The sequence below is a fragment of the Pyrus communis genome, chromosome 2 (assembly GCF_041283825.1).
Source record: "Pyrus communis isolate YQ-2024b chromosome 2, ASM4128382v1, whole genome shotgun sequence".
Classification (NCBI taxonomy): Eukaryota; Viridiplantae; Streptophyta; class Magnoliopsida; order Rosales; family Rosaceae; genus Pyrus; species Pyrus communis.
Window position 1 is genome coordinate 8,860,315 of NC_142566.1, and position 23,405 is coordinate 8,883,719.

At 39.7% G+C, this 23,405-nt stretch overlaps 1 protein-coding gene across 3 annotated transcripts; it reads left to right on the forward strand.

The window, feature by feature from the left end:
• Positions 1-3,743: 3,743 nt before the first annotated feature.
• On the forward strand, positions 3,744-23,405 carry LOC148698535 (leucine carboxyl methyltransferase 1 homolog). Of its 3 annotated transcripts, XM_088684015.1 has the most exons (13): positions 3,744-3,788; positions 3,827-3,925; positions 4,160-4,248; positions 4,347-4,489; positions 4,784-4,831; positions 5,092-5,173; positions 5,432-5,534; positions 6,160-6,328; positions 18,264-18,347; positions 19,678-19,742; positions 20,821-20,872; positions 22,575-22,613; positions 22,850-23,405. In XM_088684015.1, the coding sequence occupies exons 2-13, from the start codon at positions 3,861-3,863 to the stop codon at positions 22,943-22,945; spliced, it is 1,035 nt and encodes a 344-aa protein (XP_088540141.1). In that variant the 5' UTR covers positions 3,744-3,788; positions 3,827-3,860; the 3' UTR covers positions 22,946-23,405. The 3 variants fall into 3 exon arrangements, with proteins under 3 accessions (XP_088540141.1, XP_088540148.1, XP_088540144.1); XM_088684022.1 differs by lacking the exon at positions 20,821-20,872 and having other exon boundaries at positions 3,779-3,925; XM_088684018.1 differs by lacking the exon at positions 18,264-18,347 and having other exon boundaries at positions 3,786-3,925.

Below are 23,405 nucleotides of genomic sequence, written 5' to 3' on the forward strand. Positions count from 1 at the left end.
ATTCAGAGCGAGACTATAGCAGTCCAAAAGGAAAGCTGCGACAAAAGTACACCCGAAGGTGACCCTCCGCTGGTGAGTATCTGTCAGAAAAGCCGGAAGAATCCTCTGGGAGACCACCGAAACTGCTACTCAACTAGAACCTGGAGGGGCACAAAACAAAAGCGTGAGTGGGCAAAAACAAATCTTTCGAAAACCATTTATAGAAATACTTTATATCCCCTCGCCGTAAAACCTGTATACTTCCCAGAAAAATAAACATATATACGTATGTATAGGTATGCCAAACATGCTCACAGGTATGTCAATCATGCTCGATAATATGCCATGCCGAAATCTCATAACGATATGCAAGTGCCCAGGTATAAACATATCAATATCATATAATCTGGCAGCCGGAGTCACCTAACGTGACATGTACGGCTACATCTAGAGCTCAAATCTCACAATCAATAACTGAACCTGCCCACGAGTCGGAACCACCTAAAGTGGTCTGTACGACAGGCCTGGGTGTAAAACATATGTACGCTCTAGTGCTACGATCACGTGAAGACTGTGCGAATAATCGCGGGTCACCTACGAGTCGGAACCACCTAAAGTGGTCTGTACGACAAGACTGTGCACCTAACTTGGATCCAAGCTGAGCGTGTGGTGCGGGAGGTGAACATCACGTGAAGGACTGTGCCTTACTCTGGGCGGGAGCACTAACACCGGGGGTGCAGGGTATGAGCTCTCTAATCATCTCAAACTACTGCTGAATGTAAATATGAATACCACTTACCTGGCACTTACCTGAGCGTCCACAGCACCCAATATGCATATGAATAAATATATGCAACTACTAATATAACCATCAATGCACGAATAATGATGAAATAATGCATGGCGTAAACTAATAGACATTTATTCAATTTCTGGGAAAATATAGTATATAGGTATATACGGAAAACAAAAGCCCACTCACTGGTACGTGGAAGGGTCGTAGCCCCCCTGCCTCGCGTGACCACGCTCGTCCTCGGGGTACGTGTCACCTATATGCGAAATAACTATAAAAACGTTAACTTTAAAGCACATAACCAACTTCTCGTAATAACTTCTCATACATTGCTCAAAATGGACAATTGAATATACCAACGTGCTCTACACAACCTCAGGATCACAACCATATTTTTAAAATAATTTTCCTCCGCCGCACGCGCCCCCACGCGCGGTCCAAGGCACGGCCACACGCGCCGGCCACGCGCAGGCACGTGTGGCGCACACTGACGGCGTCAACTGACGCCGTTAGGAATATTCCGTCAGTTTTGACAGATTCCGTTAACGGCGTCAGGAATATTCCGTCATCTTCTCCGGCGAACCACCGGCGCCGTCGCCGGCGCCGGAAAACTGGGAAAACTTCCAACCGTGTTTTCTCACTCGTTTTTCAACCATTTTTCTTGATTTTTGCACCAAAATGAAGCTTAGGACTAGTAGAACCCATCTAAACAAGTTTTAAGGGCTAAAAATCACGTAATCATACCTGTCCACACAACCCAAGAATCGGCCAACTTCTAACCAAGCTATCCCGACGTCCAAACTCGTCCAACGAAGTACTTCTAAGCTCCTTGGGACCTCACTAAGACAACTATGAGCTTCAAAATCCCAAAAACAAGCTAGATTAAATTTGCATGAATAGTGCTCGAAACTGCCATTGTCGAATCGACGTGAAAACGATGAAGTTCTTACCTGAAAATGGTACGATCGTGCTCCTCTCAGCCTCACGAGTTCAATGGTGTAGTTGGTTCCCTCGATCTGCAAAGGTTTGAGGGTTCTTGGTGTGTGTCCGTACACTTACAGAAGGAAGAAGAAGAAAGAAGGGAGAGAGAGAGACACGGGACAGAGACAGAGGGAGAGGGAGAGTGAGTCAGTGTGTGTGTGGCCTTACACTTGCCAACACCACACAAAACTACCAAAAACATCACGAAAACCAACTAGGGGTAGAATTGTAATTTCACACGTACGTTATAATAATCCCGGGACGGGATGTCACATCAATTCTCCAACCAAAATTGCATCAAATTACTTTTCTAAATATCGTAATTATTAGGATAATTAGACTGTTCCAAATACGGTGATTAATAATTCAAAATTTGCTTGCATAATACATAAGTAAATTGAAATCGAATTAATTATGTATAATCATAGTCAAAAAGCAAAATATTATTGAAAGCATGGATAAAAAACACCTTGTAAAAATAAAGTTGAATCGTCAAAAACTCTCTAAGTTGAGTTCACCAAACAAATGTGTAGTGAACCCTAATGACTAATTAGCCTTATTTATAACTTTATAAAATAAAATCATTCCTAGAAAATGTCTTCTAAAAACTAGAAAACAAAATAAGTTAAGAGAAACTAGAGAACAATCTCCTAGATAACTTTGGCTAATTCTATGTTATCTCAATATCCTCATGCATTTCCTTGCTGGTAAATAAGAAATCAATTTATTTAGTACATGCTTGCACCCTATATAAAACACACATGATTTCTGTTGTTAAGGATGATAGAATTTCTTGTTAATTTGATCTGATATTATGTAGATTGTTCATATGATCCACTGTTCATGTCTTGTTTCAATATCAGATTGGCAAGCCAACAATATTATCGGCAAGGCCATTTTCTTTTTTGGAAGACGAGTCTAAAATATTGATATTAGATTGGCCTCGCCATTTTCTTCTCTGCAGCAACATTTGGCAAGAATTCCAGTTACAAACAGTACAAGTTAAATTCCTTTGAAATCCTAAGAAATCCATACAAATTTATAGAAACCTATACAAATCTGTCAGATCCATTTAGAATCTATTAAAATCCTTTGAAATTTGCCACATATAAAACGTTTTTTGAAAATCCTCTGAAATTCAAGTTGATGTATGTTAAAACCTATTTCTATCCACTGCATACACAAGGCATTTATATTGCTCTGCGTGCACACCACACTTTGTTGTGGTTTTTTTTTGGAAGTTTGGTTGTCCTATTTGAGTGGGTTTAAAAAAAAAACCGAAAATTGAACCGAGGTTGAAGAAGAAACCGAACCAAATGTGGTTGGTTCGGTTTTGGTTTCTAAGGTTTGAAAATCAAACCGAATTGAAAATATATTAATTTTATTTTCTATTGGGTATTTATTTTTTGGGCCCAATTTTCAAACTCAAATGTCTTTGAAGGCAAACTTGAAGACCGAATATTTTGAGCCCTCTTCTTTTTCTTTTGTTTCTCCCCACCTTCTATTTTCATTTTCTTGTTTCTCCCCATATGTTCTGCAAGTGTTTTTCATTTTCTCATTGTCAAACTGGACAAATTGTGGGGGGCGAATTTGATTGTGTCTCAGTCAACATAATCACATTGCATCTTTTGACTTTATCGCTTTTACCCCCGTTGTGGAAATAATTTTTTGATTTTCTTATAGTAAGAGATTGCAATTTTCAGCACAACATTTTTTTATCAATTTTCATTTTTTTTTATAAAAAATATTCATAAAAAAACTCGAACCTAATCGACACTGAACTAGAAAAAATTGAACCAAAATTGAACCGAATAAAAAAAAATCGATGGAAAACTGAATCGAACCGAACAGTATATTCGATATGGTTTTCGATTTCAGCTAAAACCCGAATTCTCGTGTAAACATATAGATAATATTATTTGTTACAAAGTAAAAAAAAAATTAAAAAAAAAAAAAAACAAAAAAGCGAACCGAACTGAACCAGTGTGTCGTCCGAGAAATACGCACCAAAGTGAGAAGTAAAAAGAAGTCTACGGAGAGCCCATCCTAAAAATAAATGCAGAGAAAGAAAGAGAGAGAGAGAGAGGAGAAAACTTGAAATCTGGAAATGGATTCGCACAGCAACAAAGAAGCAGTTCAAGCAACAAACGACGACGCCTCGGCCAGCAAACTGTGCGCTTTCTTTACCTCTCCACTTTCTGCCCTTTTCGAATTAAGCCTTCCTTTTTTTTTACTTAATTTTTGTAAGTTTGCATATATTTTCCGTCAAAATTTGCATTTTGTATGGTACTGCACGATGAAATTTTCTTTAATTTCTGTTTGGTTGCCGAGAAAATAGAGAGGAAAATCCAATTTTGTGTCAAGAGTGTGATGCTAACTTTGAAGTGACTGTATCGCTGTTTAAAGGTCGTGCGTGAAGAAAGGGTACATGAAAGACGATTATGTCCATTTGTTTGTGAGAAGACCTGTGAGAAGATCTATTATTATTAACCGTGGTATGATTTAGGTTTACTTGCTCCATAAAAAAATTAGAGTTGAAAGTTCAGTAAAGACTTTTGATTTCCTTTTCTGGCTTGTTTGTGCGTTAAACCAGGTTACTTTGCACGTTGGGCAGCTCTGCGGAAGCTTCTAAATCAGTTTCTTGATGCCGGAGGAAATGGTGGCGAAAAGGGTCATTTGAAGAAGCAGATATTATCACTTGGAGCTGGCTTTGATACAACATATTTTCAGCTGCAGGTAGTTTACTTTTTTTTTTTTTTTTTTTGGTTGTGGGTTGTGTAAGATTTTGTATTTGGAAAACATGGTGTTGAAACTACGTCAATCTCGTCCTACTAGCATTGTGGTTGTGAAATAGGATGGAACCCTTTTGAGATAGTTTCAGGAATCAGGAGTGCTTTTTTCCGTACAAATCTTTAGCGTGACTCTTTTTGTGATCTTCTCTTCGTCTCCTACATTCGTGAGTCAATAGTATTATAGTGGTGTACATATTTACAGGTTTGTTCACATCTTGTTTGATTTTTTGGTTGATAGGATGAGGGGAGAGCACCATATTTATATGTTGAGCTGGATTTTAAGGAGGTATGGATTGTGAAATGTTCATTAACATTACATCGATTGTGTTGGCGATAGACACTGACTTTTCTTCGAGGATGCAAACCATCTAGCATTTTATGCATGAATATTTTGTGGATGAACTCAAGCTAACCGACCGTTTTCATTCGGACCAAGAGTTAATTTTCTGCTGTATCTAGTGCAGAGAAATATTATCTTCAATTTTTTATTTTTACTTGCATCTTTATCACACCAGGAATTCAAACTATGTGTTTTTTGTTTGTTAGGTAACTAGTAAGAAGGCCACACTTATTGAAACGTGCAGTCATTTGAGGGACAAAATTAGTGCAACAGCATCAATCTCTCGAGGTAGGTACTCCTGTGTTGACCACATGTGCCTTTGAAGTGCTCTCTTTGATTTTTTTCTTCTCCTTATGTACCTATATGAATTGTGCAAAGTTGCAAACTTCACTGATGCACTTTTAAAACTTTCCTTGCTGATTCCCCTTTATCTTGTGATTGGAAATTTAATTCTTATCTTTAGGAATGTCAGTTATTTTTCATATGTTCAGAATTGAAATATTCAAACCGGTATCGGTACACAGTTATAGTATTTTTACTTTGCAGAGAGTGGAGAAGTGCTCAGTGACCACTACAAGCTACTTCCTGTTGATTTACGTGACATACCAAAACTAGACGATGTTATAGCTTTAGCTGGTATGAATCCGAGGTATGTGCTTACATTAGATCTCAAGATCTCATTACAGTAATTTCAGCACTTCTTTGGAGTTTTGGGTTACTGATTTTTCCTTTTGTGGTGTGTCATTTAGATATCAATTACTGTAGCCTCCCTAAAATATGGTGATATTTTTTATTGTTAGGGAGACTGTTTTATCTACTATACAAAATATGCATTTGGTACTTGCTAAAAATTGCCTCTTGATTCTTATCAAAGAATAAATTAATAGAAGACCTGTGGATCTTTTTAACAAGAGAGACGACTCCCCCCCGGGGGGGGGGGGAGAAATAAGTAGGAAACAAATTTCCCTTGGGAATTAGGTATTAAAAGTAAAAGTTGGAATTGGGTTGACTCCTCATGGAAAGAAATGCGAGAGATCAGGGACCAATCTCACATGCATAGAACATTTGGGAAGAAGCCTCATGTTATAGGGTATAGGGTCTATGCTGATTCTGCTGTCCATCCCATTTGGTGTGGTGAATCCTGGGGAACCTGCAATATGTTGTTAATGTTTTCACTGAGTCTTTCCTTTATTCTTTCTGGATTAATTGATATCCTGTCGTTTAAGTTTTTCTTGAGTTAGTGATAAAATGGTTTATTCTAATATTATTATCAGCCTTCCAACTTTTATAATTGCAGAATGCGTTTTGATATACTTGGATCCAGATTCAAGTCGTTCCATACTTAGATGGACAGCAAAAGCATTTTCTACGGCAGTATTTTTCTTATATGAGCAGATTCATCCGTATGATGCTTTTGGGCAGCAGATGATCAGAAACTTGGAGGTTTGTTTTTACTTTCTTCCAGTTTTTCCAGTTGTTTTTCCTTATTTATTTAGTAATTCAGTACTTTTCTTTTAAATTTGATTCACGATGTGGCTTTCCCCTTGGTGTCTTTCTATTGTCTTTGTCGATTCTTTCTAAAAAGATAAAATAAAAATTGAGCCCTTGCAGATCTTCACCATTTTATTATACTTAGTTTTGAATTAATTAGTGATAGATAAAAACTTAAATGTTTAAAAGAATATCAGAAGCATAGGGATTTCCCAATAGCAAGTGGTGGTACTGTTCCTTTACCATTGTCGACAACTGTTGGGTAATTGAAACAGTAAGATTCACGCGTTCTCAACTTTGTCAGAAATCTTTGACAAAGTTGCTTGTAATGTCTGCAAAGTTGAGGTTACATGTGAAAGGTACTGACAAGTTTTGATCTAGCAAATCCGGCTTTTTTTGAAATTCAAAGAGTGATGACTCTTCGATCCGTGAATAAGCGGCCCAGCTTTTGAGGTTCGGAAGGTGTTACCTCTTTGATTTCTGAACAAACGCTTCTTCGATTTTTGAGCAAGCGTCTCTTCGATTTCCGAACAAACGCCTCTTTGATTTCTGAGCAAGCGCCTCTTCGATTTCTGAATGAACAACCCTGTTCCTCTTTTTTTATAGAGGCAAAAATTGTGTGGTAGTTGGGATAATGACCTCCACGCGTTTTCAACTTTGTCAGAGATCTTTGACAAAGTTGCACGTGTTATCTGAAAAGCCGAGATTGTGTCTGAAGAGCGTTGCCGAACTTTACGCAGGAAAATCCGGCTTTTAAGATTTGAAGAGTGGTGTCTCTTCAATTTTTTGAATCGGTGGTCGTGTCGCCTCTCCTTTTATAAAGGTATCGATCATCTCCAACATGCACACTTTGAAGATTGCCCATTCGTGAAAATCGTCTCCGGTGTATTTTGTTTTAACGGTCCTTTGAGATTTTACTCCATCCAACCCTTCTCTTTTAACACCTTTGAAAATGGCTAACCCATCTAACATTTGCTTAGATTTGAGTCTCAGCAGTGATACGGGTGCGCCGCGTCAGGGTAATGTATGGCGCCCGTCTTTCTTATCTTCTAGTGGCCCTCTTACAGGTGAAGACTCCGTGATGAAGGATGCAACAACAGCTACAATAGTAGCTAGGAATCTCCTCACTCCTAGAGATAGTAGGCTGCTTTCAGGACGGTCCGATGAGTTGGCCGTTCAAGAGTCCCTAGCTCTCAGTGTTCAGTGTGCGGGCTCCGTGTCCAACATGGGCCAACGCCTACTTGCTCGATCCCGTCAAGTTGAATCATTGATGGCGGAGGTGGAAAATCTTAAATAAGAGATCTAACAGCTTAAGCGCGAGAATAGAGGTTTGCACGTGCTTGCAAATAATTATTCGACGAGTATGAAGAGGAAGCTTGATGAGCTGCAAGAATCTGAAGGTCGAATTCAAAGTGACCGTCACAGGCTTGCGGTTTTCTTCCAGAGGCACCTTTTTCCTGCGTTATCTAACGTTCCACCAAGTATTGAGGCCTCGAATGATCTATCTTCGATGCCTCCCGCTCCTGGAGTTTTGCCAAGTAGTGGAGCTTCACGTGAACAACCTTTGTGAAAGCTCTATCTTTTTTTCTTTTTTTTTTCTTTTTTTTTTTTTTGTACGCACTTGTAATTTCTCGGAGATCAATGGACATGCTTTATTTTATTCAGTGTATTATGCTAAATACAGATAAAACATATATATCACAATGATGTGTTATTTCCTTTTTTTTTTTTTTTTAACACACTTTTGCAAGTGTGCACCATCCTTCCCTTATTTTCTTCTTTGCAACAATTATGTCGCCCTCCTTTTTTTTTATATGTTGCCGGTGCAACTGGCACCGTGTGAGTTTCAAACTCTACAAAATTCCAACTTGTATATAACAAATATGTCCACATAAATGATGGCCTTCATTACTTTCTTTACTTTTAATTCCACAACTTGTACACACACACACACATATAGGGCACTGCATGGCCACTGCATTTGCTCACTGCCTTGCATCTTCCAATTTGCTAATTTAAACAATTGGCAGCTGGTGCTGTATTTGAAAGATGCTTCCCAACATCATCATTGCTACCTCTTTTTTTTATTCTTTACTTTCATCATTGCTTCCCAACATCATCATTGCTACCTCTTTTTTTTATTTTTTTTTATTTTTTTTTTTCACTTGATGCCGTCCATCATCATTCCTTTTTATTTTATTTTATTCTTTACTTTCATCATTGCTTCCCAACATCATCATTGCTACCTTTTTTTTTTTTTTTTTCCACTTGATGCCGTCCATCATCATTCCCTTTTATTTTATTTTATTATTATTTTTTATTCTTTACCTTCATCATTGCTTCCCAACATCATCACTGCTACCTTTTTTTTTTTTTTTTCACTTGATGCCGTCCATCATCATTCCCTTTTATTTTATTTTATTTTATTTTTTTTCTTTATATGGTGATCTGCAAGGCTGAAGCTGCCAAACCGACGAAGAACCCAAGAACGCATCGAAAGTCTGCTTTGCTTGACTCGATCTCCACGGGTCTCAAATTGCTACAAAACTTCCATTGATGGCACATGCGGAAGGTGGCTTGGAACTCATGGGACAACAGCTGCGTTGTCTTGCACCGTCTTATCATTTTCCTCAGCTGATTATCTGAGGTCATAATGGTTGGAGCGCATAAATTGGTGGTGTAGAAAGAGTGGCTGCTAGTGTAGGTTCCAAGTATGAAAGATGCAGCTATCCCTTGGAGAAAAAAAATTCGAACCATGCTCGTTCTTGCCGAAGTGGCGATGTGCAAAAGACTGCAGCAGGGTTTTGCTGTGTAGTTTCTTTGGTCACAGTTTTTACTTGGTGGTGACGTTGCCGTGCCTCTTGCCGCTGCTTGGAGCTTGTTGCAGTGCGTCACTTTTACCGTGTGGGGTTATACAAAAGGCTGCAGCGAGTTTATGCTGTGTAGTGCCTTTTGATCATAATTTTCCTCGGTGGTGACGTTGTCGTGCCTCTTACCGCTGCTTGGAGCTTGTTGCAGTTGTCACTTTTACCGTGTGGGGTTGTGCAAAAGACTGCAGCGAGTTTATGCTGTGTAGTGCCAAGTTCTGTGGCTGATTTTGCTTTGTTGCTATCATGATATTTTTCAAATGTTTTAAGAGCAACACCATCACCATTCTCGCGAAGGAAAGTGATTCGCAAGATAGGGGAACAATGCTGAAGATTTATGCCCCACTGACTGGCCTTAAGGCGCTTGCTCTTCCTACAAAATACAACTCCATGCATATTAAGTCGTGGTCTTCTAAAGTATCTTGGAAGGTGGCAGACTTTGTTCGATCAAATACGGAGAAGAAGGCGTGCGCACTGAGGATTCTTATCTTGAACCCTTCGCACCATGCTCGTGACAATCATCCGGCTTCGTTTAAGCTTCTCGAATATCACATCCGCAGCGGAGCTATGGCTTGGAATGATGTATTGTCGACTACCGGAGAAGCTGTTTTTGCTGAGTCTTATTGGGAATGGCTTGAAGATGTCTTTGGCCGATCTAAACATGTGCTTACTAGTATGGGCCTTTACCATGCCGTGTACGCATCTTTGTTTAGTTATGATCTCCATCATTCTGTCCTTCATGCGTTCTTCGAGCATTGGTGTTCAGCGACTAACACGCTTCATACAACTCAAGGAGAGATGTCAATTTCACTTTGGGATCTCCACAAGATAGGGGGATTGCCAATCCAAGGTAAGTTTTATGACGAGGTCGTTCCTAGTGCGGATGAACTTTCTCTCTGCAATAACCGAGGACTGCCTGCGAGTTGTCGTTGTTTATTTTGGGCATATCACAAGCTTTCCCAAGATGCTCGAGGTAAATCAGGCGTGAAGATTTCTTCATGGATCCGCTTCTGGTATTGGGAGGACACAAGGTACAAGAAGTCCTCGAAGAGAAGAAGTTGCAACAAAACCACTAAGCCAAATGGAGACTCATATCCGTCTGGTGCCATTGGTTCAGCTAGGCGCCGTTCCCCTGCCGAGTTGAGAGCGTTTGAGGACCTTGGCATAGCATCGAAGCATGTGGAAGAATCTTACCTAGCTGCTTTCTTAGCTTGTTGGCTTTGTAAGTTTGTTTTTCCAATCGGCGACGTCAACTGTGTTCGTCCTGGGGTTTTCAAAGTTGCTAGCAAGATGGCTGCAGGTGAATCTTTCAGACTTGCTCTCCCGGTTTTGGCCAATATTTATAACGACTTGAGTGTTGTTTCGAACTCGGCAAACACTGAAGATCGTGCTGCGGTTCTTCCCTACCACTATGTGTATGGTTGGTTGGGTGAGTACTTCGGTACTCATTTTTTTTCTTCAACTCTAAACAAGTCAAGGCCTTTGATGACGAAGTATTCTGGCGTGCTTTCTTCGAAGAGCCTCGATGATTCCAGGCGCAAGCACTGTTTAGAAGCTGCGAAGGCTTGAAGAAGGACTATCTGGCGAGAGTTGGCTCGGTGCGGCGAGGCATCATGGGCGATTCGCATCTTCGCTTCTCAGACTTATCTTACCTTATAAGTCTTCGCTCAGGTTATGTTTCTTTGCGGCAAGAAGATCGATGCATTGTTCAGCCGTATAGTCCCCACCGTTTCAGCAGGCAATTTGGTTTTGTCCAACATGTGCCAGGCAAGCTGAAGGAAAAAAAACCAATTAGACTCCTTGCAAGCCGTGTATATGCATTGGGAGTCTTGTACCCGTGCATGTACAAATGCTTCTGTCACCCTGTCGGCCAAAGACGAGTTCAAGAGTAGTCCAGTAACCCTTGCTTACGTAAGTTGGTGGTCAAAGGTATATTATGAGAATTTGGGGATGGCAAGTGGTACCAATTCTTCTCATTCACACCTTAATGTATTGAAGAAGGGGTGTTCTGTGGTTCCTACACAACTGATATCTTTTGATTGCGCGAGTGCTGCTACTTTGCAAGATAGACCAGTGGTTTTAGTCCCTCAATGCCCACGCTTGTCTTCTCAACATCTGGATGTATCTGAAGAGGCTGGTGATGAAATTGATTCGCACGAAGATGGACTTGTTTTGAGGCATGGTCAACAAGTTTTAAACAAGCGACGTCTTGAAGGCGCTCAGGCCGATAGCGATGTCAATTTTCGTCATAAGAAGAAAGAAGTGTTTAGGCTTCCTCAACTCGATGGCAGTGTGTCGTTTGAGAAAGACGTATGCATCTTCTTCTCTCTTATGACTTCTTCTGCTTTCATTGTTCTAATTTTTGTTTCTAACAGCTTTCTTTGTTTTCTTTAGGTTGGGCCTTCTTGTTCTTTTGACTTGGCGACCACAGGTATTTATTCTTATACGGAAATGCTATTTGGAGGCGACCTACCTACAGGCGAGGAGATTGGGGATCCAGCTGGTACAGAGCTTATCCCAAGTTCGTCAAGTTTCCCAAGTTTGCCGTGTGTAGGTGGAGGCATGCAAGATCCCGTCATGCGTTCTATACCTTTGCCAGCTAGCTCTGAGATCTCTCTGAGAGGGCCAAACCTTAGTGGTAGTGAGCAACTTATTCATCGCATCAATCTTCGTGCGGCAATGGATATCAAGAGCCATATTGAGGGGAGGATTTCAAAATGCCCGTCGGAGGACCTTGCGTTGCTTAAGGAGGACTTGTCGAAACTTATTTCTGCAATTGACAATCTTAACATTGATTCTTCATCCTTGAAGATCAAGATTGCCGAACTTATGGCCGCCTCAACTGAGTATTCTTCCTTGCGTGTTATTTCCTCGAAGAAGTTGAGTCCAGATGTTAGAGCTCACCAACTTGCTGCAATAAACTTGTCACTAACCCAAGCCCGGTCTTCTCAGCAAGCTGCTTCGGGAGATTATCAATCTACAGAGACTTCTTTAGCTTCCGTCCGGGTACGTCTAGATACGTTGATGCGAGAACAAGAACAGCTGGGCATTGAGGCATCAAAACTTGAAAGTGTTCTTGGGGAGCAAGGAGCTACACTTTCTCAATGCCAAGAGGAAATTTCACGCCTAGAACAAGAGAAAGACATGGCTATGGAGTTGCCCATCCTGTCTCTCACCGAGGTAGAGACTTTGAAGGCTTTGGAAGGCTTGCTTGAAGACCGCCTCCTTAGTTTTAGGGACATAGTTTTCGAGTAGTGTCTTCTGCCATTTTTCTTTTGTAATCAGACTTTTTCCTTTAAAGACTGTGACCACCGAGTAAAAACTGTGACCAAAGAAACTACACAGAAAAACCTCGCTGCAGTCTTTTGCACATCGCCACTTCGGCAAGAACGAGCATGGTTCGAATCTTTTTCCTCCAAGGGATAGCTGCAGCTTTCATACTTGGAACCTGCACTAGCAGCCACTCTTTCTACACCACCAATTTATGCGCTCCAACCATTATGACCTCAGATAATCAGCTGAGGAAGATGACAAGACGGTGCAAGACAACGCAGTTGTTGTCCCATGAGTTCCAAGCCACCTTCCGCATGTGCCATCAATGAAAGTTTTGTAGCAATTTGAGACCCGTGGAGACCGAGTCAAGCAAAGCAAACTTTCGATGCGTTCCTGGGTTCTTCGTCGGTTTGGCAGCCTCAGCCTTGTAGATCACCATATAAAGAAAAAATAATAATAAAATAAAAGGAAATGATGATGGACGACATCAAGTGAAAAAAAAAAAAAGGTAGCAATGATGATGTTGGGAAGTAATGATGAAGGTAAAGAATAAAAAAAAATAATAAAAAAAAATAAAAAGGAATGATGATGGACGGCATCAAGTGAAAAAAAAAAAAGAGGTAGTAATGATGATGTTGGGAAGCAATGATAAAGGTAAAGAATAAAATAAAATAAAAGGAAATGATGATGGACGGCATCAAGTGAAAAAAAAAAAAAAAAAAAAAAAAAAAAGGTAGCAATGATGATGTTGGGAAGCAATGATGAAAGTAAAGAATAAAAAAAAGAGGTAGCAATGATGATGTTGGGAAGCATCTTTCAAATACAGCACCAGCTACTAATTGTTTAAATTAGCAAATTGGAAGATGCAAGGCAGTGAGCAAATGCAGTGGCCATGCAGTGCCCTATATGTGTGTGTGTGTGTACAAGTTGTGGAATTAAAAGTAAAGAAAGTAATGAAGGCCATCATTCATGTGTAGACATATTTGTTATATACAAGTTGTAATTTTGTAGAGTTTGAAACTCACACAGTGCCAGTTGCACCGGCAACATATAAAAAAAAAGGAGGGCGACATAATTGTTGCCAAGAAGAAAATAAGGGAAGGATGGTGCCCACTTGCAAAAGTGTGTTAAAAAAAAAAAAAGAAGGGAAATAACACATCTTGGTGATATATATGTTTTATCTGTATTTAGCACAATACACTGAATAAAATAAAGCATGTCCATTGATCTCCGAGAAATTACAAGTGCGTACAAAAAAAAAAAAAAAAAAAAAGATGGATCTTTCACAAAGGTTGTTCACGTGAAGCCCCACTACTTGGCAAAACTCCAGGAACGGGAGACATCGAAGATAGATCATTCGAGGCCTCAATACTTGGTGGAACGCTAGATGACGCAAGAAAAAGGTGCCTCTGGAAGAAAGCCGCAAGCCTGTGACGGTCACTTTGAATTCGACCTTCAGATTCTTGTAGCTCATCAAGCTTCCTTTTCATGCTCGTCGAATAATTATTTGCAAGCACGTGCAAACCTCTATTCTTGCGCTTAAGTTGTTGGATCTCTGGTTTTAAGATTTTCCACATCTGCCATCAATGATTCAACTTGACGGGATCGAGCAAGTAGGCGTTGGCCCATGTTGGACACGGAGTCCGCACACTGAACACTGAGAGCTAGGGACTCTTGAACGGCCAACTCATCGGACCGTCCTGAAAGCAGCCTACTATCTCTAGGAGTGAGGAGATTCCTAGCTACTATTGTAGCTGTTGTTGCATCCTTCATCACGGAGTCTTCACCTGTAAGAGGGCCACTAGAAGATAAGAAAGACGGGCACCATACATTACCCTGACGCGGCTCACCCGTATCACTGCTGAGACTCAAATCTAAGCAAATGTTAGATGGGTTAGCCATTTTCAAAGGTGTTAAAAGAGAAGGGTTGGATGGAGTAAAATCTCAAAGGGCCGTTAAAACAAAATACACCGGAGACGATTTTCACGAATGGGCAATCTTCAAAGTGTGCATGTTGGAGGTGATCGATACCTCTATAAAAAGAGAGGCGACACGACCACCGATTCAAAAAATTGAAGAGACACCACTCTTCAAATCTTAAAAGCCGGATTTTCCTGCGTAAAGTTCGGCAACGCTCTTCAGACACAATCTCGGCTTTTTAGATAACACGTGCAACTTTGTCAAAGATCTCTGACAAAGTTGAAAACGCGTGGAGGTCATTATCCCAACTACCACACAATTTTTGCCTCTATAAAAAAAGGAGGAACATGGTTGTTCATTCAGAAATCGAAGTGGCGCTTGCTCAGAAATCAAAGAGGCGTTTGTTCGGAAATCGAAGAGACGCTTGCTCAAAAATCGAAGAAGCGTTTGTTCAGAAATCGAAGAGATGCTTGCTCAAAAATCGAAGAAGCGTTTGTTCAGAAATCGAAGAGATGCTTGCTCAAAAATCGAAGAAGCGTTTGTTCAGAAATCAAAGAGGTAACACCCTTCGAACCTCAAAAGTTGGGCCGCTTATTCAAAGATCGAAGAGTCATCACTCTTTGAATTTCAAAAAAAGCCGGATTTGCTGGATCAAAACTTGTCAGTACCTTTCACATGTAACCTCAACTTTGCAGACATTACAAGCAACTTTGTCAAAGATTTCTGACAAAGTTGAGAACGCGTGAATCTTACTGTTTCAATTACCCAACAGTTGTCGACAATGGTAAAGGAACAGTACCACCACTTGCTATTGGGAAATCCCTATATATATCGACCTTCATCTTTTATGGCAAGGCAGACCTGCAAAAAATGGCCAACTCTTCCTCACCTCTGAGGGCGCACTCCCAGCAAAGCCTCTTGAAATACTCAATTTTTTCTTCTTCCCCAAAGAAGATACCAGATGCCTGGAGTACAGATGAGGCAGGAGGAAACGATAGATCGAAGCATGTGGAGACAAGCACAACAAATATATGTGCTGATTCATTCGCTGCTTCTTCTAAAGCAAAAGTATCTTATATCATCAAGGGCGAAAGCAAAGGTATCTCATATCATGCTTTTTCCCTGTCTTTTCCTTTGTCCTTGTTCTCACCTGCCAAGACAAGGACAGAGAAAGCAATATGTCGGAACCTCCACTCAAACTTGCTCTGCCACCAAGAAGTGATGGTCCATTCAAATGCAAGGTTTGCATTCCAGTCCTGTATCAGAGGACAAATACTACAAGAGAAGATGCCAAACCTGCATAAGGAAATACCACTTCTGCAAAGGGAGCAAGTAAGGCAAGTGAAAATGATACATCGAAGCATGTGGAGACAAGCACAACAAATATATGTGTTGATTCATTCGCTGCTTCTTCAAAAAGCAAAAGTATCTCATATCATGCTTTCTCCATGTCCTTCCCTTTGTCCTTGTTCTTACTCGCATGGCAAAGAGAAAGAGAGCAATCAGCCGGCACTTGGAGTCAGTCTTTCGATCTGGAACCGACTACCTGGAATCTATTCCTTGGTTACTTACCTAGCGTTGCTCTCGAGTAGTCATCTTCAACGGTTGATACACTTCCAGAGAAGGGACCACATCTGCTTGGAGAACAGCTAAGACGAGTGACAATGAAACATCAATCTTTTGGATCGTCAGCAAACGCAACAACTGCATATGCTGAGTCATCCTCTAACCCTCTTCAAATATGAATTGGAAAGATTGAACAAATAAACAGGTCATCACCTCCACCTCGTGCTTGCCTGCCATGTGTTTGAATCCTGAGACCGCTCATGGTCTTATTTTCACTCAAGATCAAGCCTCGATGGCCCTTGAAGAAATCACAAGTCCGATTCAAAATCAAGTGTTCACCACCCTTGAATCAAATTCAACTCCAGATAAAAGGAGTTAAGTTCAGATCTTCGGGAGAGATCAAAAGAATCCTCCAGCCCAGTTCAAGATTAAGCCTGTGGAAAATCAACGATTGGAGGAAACCAGAAAATCTTCCAGTCGAACTCAAGATCAAGCCTCAATGGCCCTTGAAGAAATTGCCAGCCCAATTCAAGATCAAGCATCGACGGCCCTTGGGTTGACATCTACATTAAGGGACTTCAAAACGCATCTTCTACATGTGACAAGCACATGTCTACGACGCGCCTTGAAGTGGGGGCATTTGTAGACATCAAAATTTCGGTGAAATGAATGTTGACCAATAATTAAAATTTCAACGCTCACGTGTCACATAAATTTTACATGTAGCGTGTGACTCAACGAAAAATCGAAATAAATTGGAAAAGTCATCAAATAGGACACGTGTTAATACCTGGCAGAAATGATTTATTTCATCTGATTATTTAAATCCAAAAATCAAGTTTTGGAATTCTATAAATAGGAAGCCAAAGCATTCATTTTGAAGGAAGAAAGAAAGAAGGGAATTTACATCGCACAAAAACCTTGAAGCCTTGAAACTCTAAAGCTCTCAAGCAAATCCCGAAGGATCAAGAAAACACTCTTCATTCTTCGTCAAATCCTCCTTCAAGGTCAAGCCCCAACGGCCCTTGAAGAACTTCCATCGACTCAAGATCAAGCCCCGACGGCCCCTTGAAGAAAGTGTTCATCATTCATCATCCGTTCATCCTAAGATCAAGCCCCAACGGCCCTTTGGATCAACAATCTCAACAAACCTATACACCCATTCTTCAAGATCAAGCCCAACGCCCCTTGAAGATCCATTCATCAACTGTTCATCCTTAGATCAAGCCCCGACGGCCCTTTGGATCAACAGCTCATCCACAAACCTACACCCTACGAAGATAGAATCAGATGATCAAATTACAAAGAGATTGTAACCCTAAAAATCATTAAACACAAAAATATTATTTTGTACACCGTATTCTTGTTTCAGGAATTTTTCATGTTTACAACTTAGTTTTGAATTAATTAGTGATAGATAAAACTTAAATGTTTAAAAGAATATCAGAAGCACAGGTGTTGGAAGAGTACTCATACAAGAGATCTCCTAATCAAATTACCATTAAAGTGCCAAAACTACACGTTTCAAAACTTAGGTTCTCTGATATACATGACAATTTTGTCTCAGCCTTTGTCTGAGAACAGGGCAGAACCTTGCAATGATTTTGTTTTTTAAACTCTAGCACCTCATGATAGATAAGGTCAGTTGTTCATTGGGAATAGGTTTTGTAAGTTCCAAGTTCTGTTGTTAATTATAAGGTCCCGTTAAACAAAGGAAGATAATACTTTGTGCAGTGTGATAAACTACAATGAGCATGGGCTATGATGATTTTGTGCTTGCCTCAACTTTTATGCTTGTAGTGTCCATTTAGAGTCTGTTGAGTCCTGTATATATTTTAAATACTCTGTAAATATTAGAAGAGGTGAAGCTGTTTTACTAGGCACCTGAACTACAGTATTATTTGGGAGGCAATGTCATTGTGCCTCTCGTTGTGTTTATGGCGGAGAGGAATAATAGGACATTTGAGGACAGTTGTGTTTTGTTTCAGTTACTAGGCACCTGAATTACAGTTATTACTGTGGACTAAATTTTAAATAAATTCTCTTGTTTTGAATAGAATAAATATATAAATCAATCCAAAAACGGATATATCAAACTTGAAGATTGTCTAGGCCACATTGGTCTGGAACTGCTTCTGTTTCATGCTTAATTTTATCTCTTTATTCCTTTAGGGGAAACTATGTTTGCTCAGCACCATCTCATGTTATCTGGAATAAAAATTTGATGTGTAAATAGTATCGTTATTGTTTTGTATTTTCAGAGTCGAGGCTGTTCGCTCTTGGGCATACATGATACACCAACATTACAGGCAAAGGAAAACCTTTTTGTTGACCAAGGATGGCAGGTAGATTGTGTAAATTATATTTAGTACCTTTTGGCATTAAACTATCATATTCTGGATATACTGAGATGTATATGATGATAGCAGGAAATAGGTTGGAACAAATAATAACATGACAACTTTAAGGGGGCGTTTGTTTGCCCTCACTAAGTTGGACTGGACTGGACTGGACTAGCTATTAGTCCAATACTGTGTTTGTTCCATGCTGGGACTAACATTAATGAGACTAAAGGGGACTAGCATGGACAAAACCCTTCACTAAGAGGTCTTAGCGAGACCCCCCAATAACCATGGGACTAGCTAAGACTATCCTCTCTTTCTCGTCCTCGTCATGCTCAACGACCACTCCCGACAGACTCTTCGTCATCTCCGGTCACCTAGATCAATCATTAACTTTCCGACTCTCTTTCAGATCCATTTCACAACTAACTTTCATATAAAATATACCAAATTGAAGCTGGGAGTGACAAGATTACAATTTTACCTGAATCGAGGCTAAAATGTGGTCGAATGTGGCCGGAAAATGGCCTGGAAGTCTCGGCCTGTTTGGGCTTCTTCAAATCCATGACACATTCGAGCATTCAAAACTAAGATCTCGGTCCAGGGATGGTGATGAATTTTTGGCGGCGCTAACTTCATCCAATTTAATGAGGGTTGGCCGGAAAACACATCGGGAAACCTGCAACTCATCGGGAAAATTGAAGCCGTGAGGTTCCGTTCGAACAACGCATAGCTAGAGAGGGTGGGAGGACAGAGAAATAGAGACTTGAATCAATAAGGAGTTTGACCAGGAATGAGAAAGAGACATGAATTGAGAGGTCTAAGAGGAAAAAAAGAGGGAGAGAGTGGGACGATGAGAGAAGAGGAAAAGAGTGGGACGGAAATGGTGGGAAAAGATGAAGAAAAAGATAAGATCATAATAAAATATTAATAATTTATATATTAAATAATATAATATTAGAATTTGTTATTATCCAGCTTCTTAGTCCAATACTGCACCAAACGCTTCACTAAGTTAGTCCAGTTTAGTCTAGTCTAAGCCAGTCCAGCTTAGTCATTGAAGCTAATCCAGTCCGAGATAGTCCGGCGCAACAAACGCCCCCTAAGTTTCTCTGAAGATTTTATTCACCCCCAAAAAAATAATGAAGTTTCACATCGTAGGAATTTATGATCACCATTAAAACTTGGTCACCTTCCAAAATCAAGTTTTATGTTTTAGGTTGCTTTTATTTGCATCATGTCCACTGCTGTTTCTATTTCATTTGATTAATCTTCATCCTATATGTATCTTTATTTTTAGTAATGTTGTGAGTTTGAATGTGTGAGGTTTCAGAGGGCTGTTGCCTGGGACATGCTTAAAGTGTACAGTGATTTTGTTGAAGCTCAAGAAAGACGCAGGTATCTCTAATGTGTATCTTGCAAAACTGTTGGTTGTTTGCTCGTCTTTGCAGTGACATGCTTCACTTCTTATCTTTCTTGTTACTCTTTTGTTGCGAAGAACAATCATTCTATAATTGAAAATGTTTCTGTAATTGAAAAAGAATACCGATACAAAACCAGTGAACCAGCCGTCCACTGAGGGTTAGTAAAATAGTACAGAGGGAATGAACCCACAATACAACCAGTGAACAGAATAACTGTCAAATATAGCCAGACAGCCAGATCCGACATGATAGGACAATATTCACTTTTTCAATTCCCATCACTTAATTTTTACCAGGAACTTGGATTAGTGTTTGTCAAAATTTTCTCCTTATTTAACTGTCTTTTAAGTTCTACAAATCTGTGAAACTGCTTGGCTTTCAGAATATCTTGATACCCATTTTATTCTGCTCTGCTTGAAAAAAAATTTAGATGGTCCAAGCTAACCAAACATGAAGTTATAATAGAATATGTCGTACGGTCGTTAGTACTCATATTTGGATTTCATTTTCTTAACTATCTAATTGATCATGTACCTGCTTAGAAAGCCAGTTCCTAGTTTAATATTTTCATTACATGTACATTCCTAACATATACATTCCTACACGAGTTGAGTTCCATCCGTGAGTACTCCTAAGAATAAAAACTTCAAATTTGGGTTTCGATCATGAAGGTTAGGAAGGGGGCAAATAAGCGGCTTTTCAGAATCTACTATACAGAAAATTAGAACCCTCTAGACTTTTCTCTGGAAGTCTTTTCCCTGATTTTATGCTTTTTCTTGTTCTTTCTGTTTTTGGTATTCCTATTGCTATTATATATTTGAAAGTTTCTTTGATTTTATATGGTTGTACCAAGATCCTGTGGTAGTGATATTGCTGTACCACCTCTGTTTTCAAGGTTCTAAAGCTTCTAATTTCTAGGATATAAAGTGCCTCTGCTTTCGATTTTGTTTTTATTTCTCTGTCCATGCATTTGCTCTTTTTATGGCTCTTTGTCAGCTAACTTGCTATCATTTCTGAATTATTATTGGGGTATGTGATGTCTTGTTGATTAGGATTGAACGATTGGAATTGTTTGATGAATTTGAAGAATGGCATATGATGCAGGCAAGTCACCTCTTCATTTATTTTGTTGAGGGAAACAGAATTGTTAGAACATTTTTTGGTAAAAGTAATTTGATAGGGGTTAGTTAAATTGGTCTCCTCCCTGTATTTGTGCGTATGCTTGCGCATGTGTGAGTTTCCACATGCAGGCACACGATTCATGGGACTGCAGTGAGTCCAGTGACCTAGGTTGTTTGTTGTGTTTCCTTTCAAGTGAAAATATAAGGATTGTATAATGGCACAAGTAAGGGTGTCGAACAATAGGGACTGATTAGAACTCTACAAATTATTGGCTTTATGAGAACCCTAACTAAACAACGAAAATACAAACTGAATTTAGATTTTTCAATTGAAAGTTTAAATAACTTAGAAATGCAAGAAAGATAAGGATATATGATAGGTTGATTTAGAAATAATTGGAATGGAACTAGGGATACCGATTTCACCATTACAAGTCAATTCCATGAAAGTTAAGTCAAAACGCATTCAACTCTCCAATCTGCAACTAGGTTTCGTTTTACTTATTTATGATCATCCATTTGATGTGTGGTTGTGATCAAGTACTCCTAATATGCAACCTAGTTGTGATGTTCAACTTAGATTAGCAAGTAAGAATCCATTAAGAACAAGAAAACTTCAAAGAACCAAAGAAATCACATGGCAGGATGTATGCATAGCAGTTTCTTCATTCATTCACATGTCTACCAAGATTAAGCATGATGTGTACTATAACCTTGATCAAATAATTCATAAGTAGCCCTAATGGTGATCAAACATTAAGATTAACAAACAAATTAAACTATAAAATCAGTGATGAAACAAGAATACAGATTGGTGAATCGAATACTTTAACTTAATAACATGGAATAGTTTTGCAAGGCTACATCGAAATCCCCAACTATGAACTTAATTACACAATATGATTACAAAATATACAAATATCAAGAACAACATGAGTGAAACTAAAGTTCATAGAAGAAACCCCTAGAAGCAATTCTGATGTTGAACATCTTCAAGAACAGCACGGCTGCGTGGTTTCTTCAGTGGCAGCGGATGGTGAAGGGAATTAGGGTTTTGTTTCTGGAAGAAATGCCAAAGAAAGAGAAGAGAGAGAGCTCTAGGTGACTCCCAAGGGGGCTTGTTGTAAAAGTGGCTGAAACTCTCAGTTTTATAAGGTTAAAGAGGCTGTTACAGATTGCCAATACATCCCAGTAATTGGGCATTTAATTCCCACGTTTTTTGCTGTTATTGGTCTTATAAAGAGCCATATTCATCACCATATTCAGTTTCCACTTTTAATTCTTTGTCTGCATCAGCATCCTTATTCAATTCTCCACTTTTAGCACCATTTTGCCTTATTTGTCCTCAACTGAGCTCCAAAATACAATTAGCTGCACACTAAAACAAAAGAGGGTAAAATGCAACTAGTTTAACTCAAAAATATCACAAAGTGACTAGGAATGGATGTTATAAATGTATGAAATATATGAGTTATCATTGCGTAGCGCTAGACGCAACGATTGGTCCTTTGTCTGGGAGGCTGGATCGTGCCACCTGTACCGCCCTATCAGAAAATGCCGATATGATTTGGGTCATCTTTATCTCTCTCCTCTATTCAGGGGGCAGTGAAGGATTTATTGTCATATGCTCATTGATATTATCATTAATTTTTCGCTGAGTATTGTCCCAATCTTCTGATTTTCAGGAGCACTACTGCGTAGCTTATGCAATCAATGATGCACTGGTATGTCCATATGCGACTGAAATCCTGGGATGCATATCACACATATTCGTGTTACAGTCTACGTTTTTTCATGGTTATATTCTGTCACGCAAGACCGACCCAAATAACTCGAATAATCTTTTGGAATATGAACAAATATAAGATCCAAATTCTCATTTAGCCTACCTGATCGTGAACGAGAACTCGTGGTAAAAAACTGTTTAACATTTTCACTTGTCTTTCCTCATATGTTTCAGGGTCTGTTCGGTGATTTTGGGTTTCTTAACAGCCACCACGTCCACCAGCAGCCTCAGCCGCACGTGCTCAACCCCTCCTCGTCAGCATCACTATGAAAACACGAGAGACTAGACCATACTGCCATGCCATTACCAAGTCTGGTTAAACAAATGCATCAGAGGAGCCCATCCAACTGCACGTGCCGGCCCTACTTCCGGGAGGGGGAGGTCTGTCAGGTAAACAGATGGTCTCTCTAAGGATGTGAAGTCTCAACTATTAGTTACTCTCTCAGGGTATAATATCCAAAAAAGGTGATGAGCCATCTATCTTCGTGTGTTAGTATTGTTTTGATTCGAAAGAAAATAGATCCTTTTTGGTTGTTCCTCTCTGTGCTAGCTGTTTGGCAAAGAAACTTGGTGGGGTCCACCATAGCACCCAAAAGTATGTAATCTCGTCGGCCTTCTGTCCTGTGGCTGTGGGGCAAAAGGCCATGTGAGGCGGGGGAGAAAAATAAAATATAAGGATTTGGATTGGTTGGTTGGTCCTTTTTTCCTATTGGATTTCCCTATTCTTTTA

What these genes read in the sequence shown, in the direction of transcription:
- LOC148698535 (XM_088684015.1), top strand. Translation starts at nt 3,861, where the DNA reads ATGGATTCGCACAGCAACAAAGAAGCAGTTCAAGCAACAAACGACGAC. An exon ending in AACAGCATCAATCTCTCGAG is followed by an intron (nt 5,174 to 5,431) that starts GTAGGTACTCCT and finishes TTTACTTTGCAG; the next exon opens with AGAGTGGAGAAGTGCTCAGT. An exon ending in TTAGCTGGTATGAATCCGAG is followed by an intron (nt 5,535 to 6,159) that starts GTATGTGCTTAC and finishes TATTATTATCAG; the next exon opens with CCTTCCAACTTTTATAATTG.